Source organism: Terrapene carolina, unplaced genomic scaffold (assembly GCF_002925995.2).
Source record: "Terrapene carolina triunguis isolate 2854851 unplaced genomic scaffold, T_m_triunguis-2.0 Scaffold111, whole genome shotgun sequence".
NCBI classification, from domain to species: domain Eukaryota; kingdom Metazoa; phylum Chordata; order Testudines; family Emydidae; genus Terrapene; species Terrapene triunguis.
In genome coordinates, this window is record NW_020664462.1 from 15922535 (window position 1) to 15924346 (window position 1812).

At 52.4% G+C, this 1812-nt stretch overlaps 1 protein-coding gene across 1 annotated transcript in view; it reads right to left on the reverse strand.

Moving 5' to 3' along the window:
* Positions 1 to 874: 874 nt before the first annotated feature.
* Positions 875 to 1812, reverse strand: part of SHH (sonic hedgehog signaling molecule) — a 12705-nt gene continuing 11767 nt past the window's right edge. The window contains exon 3 of the mRNA XM_024209770.2: positions 875 to 1696. Coding sequence (XP_024065538.2) covers positions 981 to 1696 — 716 coding nt within the window. The 3' untranslated portion in view covers positions 875 to 980. The remainder of the gene's footprint in view (positions 1697 to 1812) is intronic.

Consider the following 1812-nt stretch of genomic DNA (forward strand, 5'->3'; position numbering starts at 1 on the left):
TTTTTCCCTTCTGTACAAACTACCCTCTCCTTCGTCACAGAATCACCGCCATGTGCGCTTTTTTAAAAAATATTATTTTCTAATACATTTCTTCTTTTTTTTTGACGTTAAAAATAACAAAGTTTCTTATGGTTTTGTAAATAAAAAGTTTGTGTAACAGTCTTGACTTCCAAGAACGTGGCCAAATGGTGTTTTTACAAAGCAAAATATTTAAGAAACATGAAAAACAATACAGGAAATGATGTTACAGTTGAAACTATTTAAATTAAAATAATATATTCTCATATTTTACACTATTTCAAAAACGAAATGTGATTCAAGTTAAGTATTGATCTCTCAAAAAAATCTAATTTACAATTCTGTGTACAAAAATATAATTTATGGACCCCATGAAGTTTGTCTTTTGTTTGTGTTTAGACTTGCTGAAAAGAAGGAGCATTGCAATGGAGGGATGGGAAAAGTACAGAATTTTGCTTTCTGAAAGTCAGGACACATGTGACATGTAGAAAAATAGACTCTGCGCAGTTTTGCTTGGCCTCACAAAATAATGTTTTCCCCTGTGAGTGCAGTTCAGGTGATAATAAATTATCAAAGAAACTTCTTAAGGCTCTTGAAGGTCCGGTTCATATCCATTTTAAAACATCTATTCAAAATACCAAACCAATAAATATCCAGGAGAGGAGGAAAAACAAAACAACAACCAAGAGAACAGAACAAAATAACCAACCAAATAAAAATATATATATAATATATTTATAAACTAAACAGAACAAAACTTCCCGGGGTCTTTGTTTTCCTTAAAGTCTACTTTGGACTGTCCTACTTTATTATTATTTTTATTATTATTATTATGTCTTAAGCCGTGCTCGCCTTTAAAAATATGTTTTTCCTTTTCTTTTTCCTGTGAGTTTGGTTTTTTCCCCTCTCTCTTTCTCTCTCGGCTGCCTGGGCCTGGCGGCGGTGGCGGAGCTGCTCTGCTCTCAGCTGGCCTGCACGGCCATGCCCAGCGGGTGCAGGGAGTCACTGTCCAGCACCCAGCTGCCGATGCGGTAGAGGAGGCGCGAGTACCAGTGGAGGCCGGGGGGGGCGGGCTCCGCCTCGGGCAGGCTGGCGCTGGGGGAGAGCACGGCCAGCAGGGCGTGGGCCAGGCGGAAGGGGGCGAAGGCCCAGTGCGCCCAGCTGTGCTCCTCGATGACGGCGTAGCAGGAGGCCAGCACCCGGTTGATGAGGATGGTGCCCTGGGCCGTGAGCGGGGCGTAGGCCCCCGAGGCCTCCTCCCGCAGGGAGACGCTGTGCACCGCGGCGGGCAGCAGCCGCCGGCCGCCCTCGCCCAGCACGTAGACCCGCTGGCCCGGCCGCACGCGGCTGGCGAAGAGGGCGCGGCTGCGGGCGGGCTCGGGCTCGGGCTCGGGCTGGGAGTGGTTGCGGGGGGGCGCCACGAAGAGCAGGTGGGCGGCGGTGAGCAGCAGGCGGGCGCGCGGCTGCCGCGTCTCGATCACGTAGAAGAGCTTGGGGGCGCCGTGCTCGCGGTCCAGGAAGGCCAGGAAGTCGCTGTAGAGCAGCCGGCCCTGCGCGTCCGCCGCCAGCACGCGGTCCCCGGGGCTCAGGTCCCGCACCCGCTTCGTGCCGCCCTGCTCCAGGTGCACCGTGGCCGAGCCCGGGAAGCAGCCGCCCGACTTGGCGGCCACCGAGTTTTCTGTGCGGGCGAGAGAGGCGCACGGGTTAGAGCCGGGGGCGGACGGAGGGGGCCCCGGGCCGGGCTCTCTGCGCCCCGCTCCCGTACTTCTGCACCCTCCTTCCCGGGCTCTCTGC